Source organism: Rhagoletis pomonella, unplaced genomic scaffold, assembly GCF_013731165.1.
Source record: "Rhagoletis pomonella isolate Grant_MI unplaced genomic scaffold, Rhpom_1.0 Rhpom_scaffold_01068, whole genome shotgun sequence".
Classification (NCBI taxonomy): Eukaryota; Metazoa; Arthropoda; class Insecta; order Diptera; family Tephritidae; genus Rhagoletis; species Rhagoletis pomonella.
In genome coordinates this window covers 44480-46537 of record NW_023459622.1, presented here as the reverse complement: position 1 = coordinate 46537, position 2058 = coordinate 44480, and the positions used below count along the sequence as shown (strand labels likewise).

General features: G+C 41.0%; 1 protein-coding gene across 1 annotated transcript; it reads left to right on the top strand.

Moving 5' to 3' along the window:
* Positions 1-651: 651 nt before the first annotated feature.
* Positions 652-1699, top strand: LOC118751892 (forkhead box protein C1-like; the record flags this gene model as incomplete). Its single annotated transcript, XM_036486714.1, has 3 exons — positions 652-823; positions 902-1361; positions 1446-1699. Coding segments are annotated over 3 exons (886 nt in total), but the record flags the coding sequence as incomplete, so codon positions are not given.
* Between the last annotated feature and the right edge of the window lie 359 nt (positions 1700-2058).

The following is a 2058-nucleotide window of genomic DNA, read 5'->3' as shown; positions in this document are numbered from 1 at the left end:
CTGTAGGCCGCACCGTCGAAAACAGGTTTCGAGATAGTTCTCACCCACAGGAAATTTTCAGGAAAAAACCATCTGGTGTTTATGGCATTCGCCGACACGATGTTGCTTACTTATTGGTTCTTAAAAATCAATATTAAAAAAGATAGTCTCCAGAAAGCAAGTCCGAAGAGTCAAACTCAAGAGGACACTGGGTTTTAGGTAGTCAAATTAAGTATTCACATCGACGACCGATGTGACTGAGTAGTTAGACGTGCTTACTACCAGGTCCCTCCATTTTTGTTATAACATTAGTGCGCACACCACAAATTGGAGGGGAAGTTCGGCCAAACACTTAACAAATGTGAAGGCACCAAATATTTATTTATTAAGTATTAAGTGTTAAGTATTAACTGTTTAAATATACCACGATTTGTATAGACATATAATCATATCTTACTTCGATAATGAGAATTATCAAGTTTACGTTTTGACCTTATTTTCTTTTTTGTGTTTGGGTTTAAGTTGTGTTTATGTTATGTTTTGAGTGAATAAAGTGAAAAAGAATTTTGTGGTTCATTTTTTGGCTTACTGGAGCACTTCATCCCTCATGCTTCCAAAATTTGTAAACATAAATGGTCAACACTGGTAACCGTTTTAATTTTTACATTACAGTGATCGGTTTCCATACTACAAATCGAACGATGATCGTTGGAAGAATTCAGTGCGACATAACCTCTCCATCAATCCGCATTTCCGCAAAGGTCACAAAGCGCCACAAGGAGCTGGCCACCTGTGGACAATATCCAGTGGAGACTCAGCAGAAAATGTGCTAGCATGGGAACATGTAGGTTTTAGGAACATCACTTGTCAACCAGAATCAGAAGATGCATTTTTTACTATTTATTTGCTATCCTCTCCACAGAAGAAGCAGCGACTGGACTTATTCTTCAAAATGGAGTCCATGAATCGTGAACGCCTACAGCAGCATCAACAACAAATGCAGCAGCAGCAAAGTTGCACCTCACCACATCCGGATTGCCAACAAATGCAGCAGCAGCAACAACAGCAACAACAACAAGGACCCCAACAACAATGCGTCTATGATGAAGCCGCAACAGCAGCCGCCACAATTACACGAGAAATGCTCAACAGCAGCAGCAGCGAAGAGACCTGCGGGCAGAGATGCAACACAACTACGGACAACAACAATCACAGACTAGAGAGCACATCGTTGGTGCATGAATTGCCATTCAACGATCTGATGAGCGACGAAGAGCTCCGCAAAACGGCTGGACAAATTCTGAATGGCATACATCGCGAGGTAGAGGTGCAATCGGTGAACTCAATTATTAGTACCTATCACGATGTGCTGCTGGATAATGGTGAGTGGCAATTAGTGCTAAGGGTCAATGGACTAAAACGTAATTAAATTTCTTTCACACTTCCCTTTGTTTAAACACCAGAAGATTACCTTAATCCCATTCACAAGGATGTCGCTGTGCATGAGAGTGGTCTACGTAGCACGAATGCAACACATCTGCCAACCGCTACATATACAAATTCCCATAATTCGAGCTCCCAGTATTATGTCACCGAAATCGATCCACTCGAACTGGGCATACAAATGTCACATCAAGTGGGTGCGGAGGAGGTGCTCTTCAGCGATGAATTCAATTTGAATTACTTTGGTTACAATGGCGCCAATGATATTGTTGCCTGACCGCCAGCACCGTCAAGAATGACAAATGGCATAGCGTCTGTAATCAGTGTAACCGCAGTTGCAGGACGTTTGAGTTCGATTACGTCGTTGGAAAGTGGTTCATTGACCCAGCAATTGGGTGCGAGACCGGTGGAGCATGTTTACGGTCAACCACAACAGTAATTACTGGAGTGTGAAGTAGTGGTAGTGCATACATACATATGTAGTAGAATTAAGATACTATACATACATTTACTATACTCATTTAGAAGTTATGTATTTATTAATGTTAAGAGGCCTTACAATCACTTCTAGTCACTAATTGTGGATGTTGTTTATCTATACTTAGTAGAATAATATGCCCATAATTTTACCAAAAA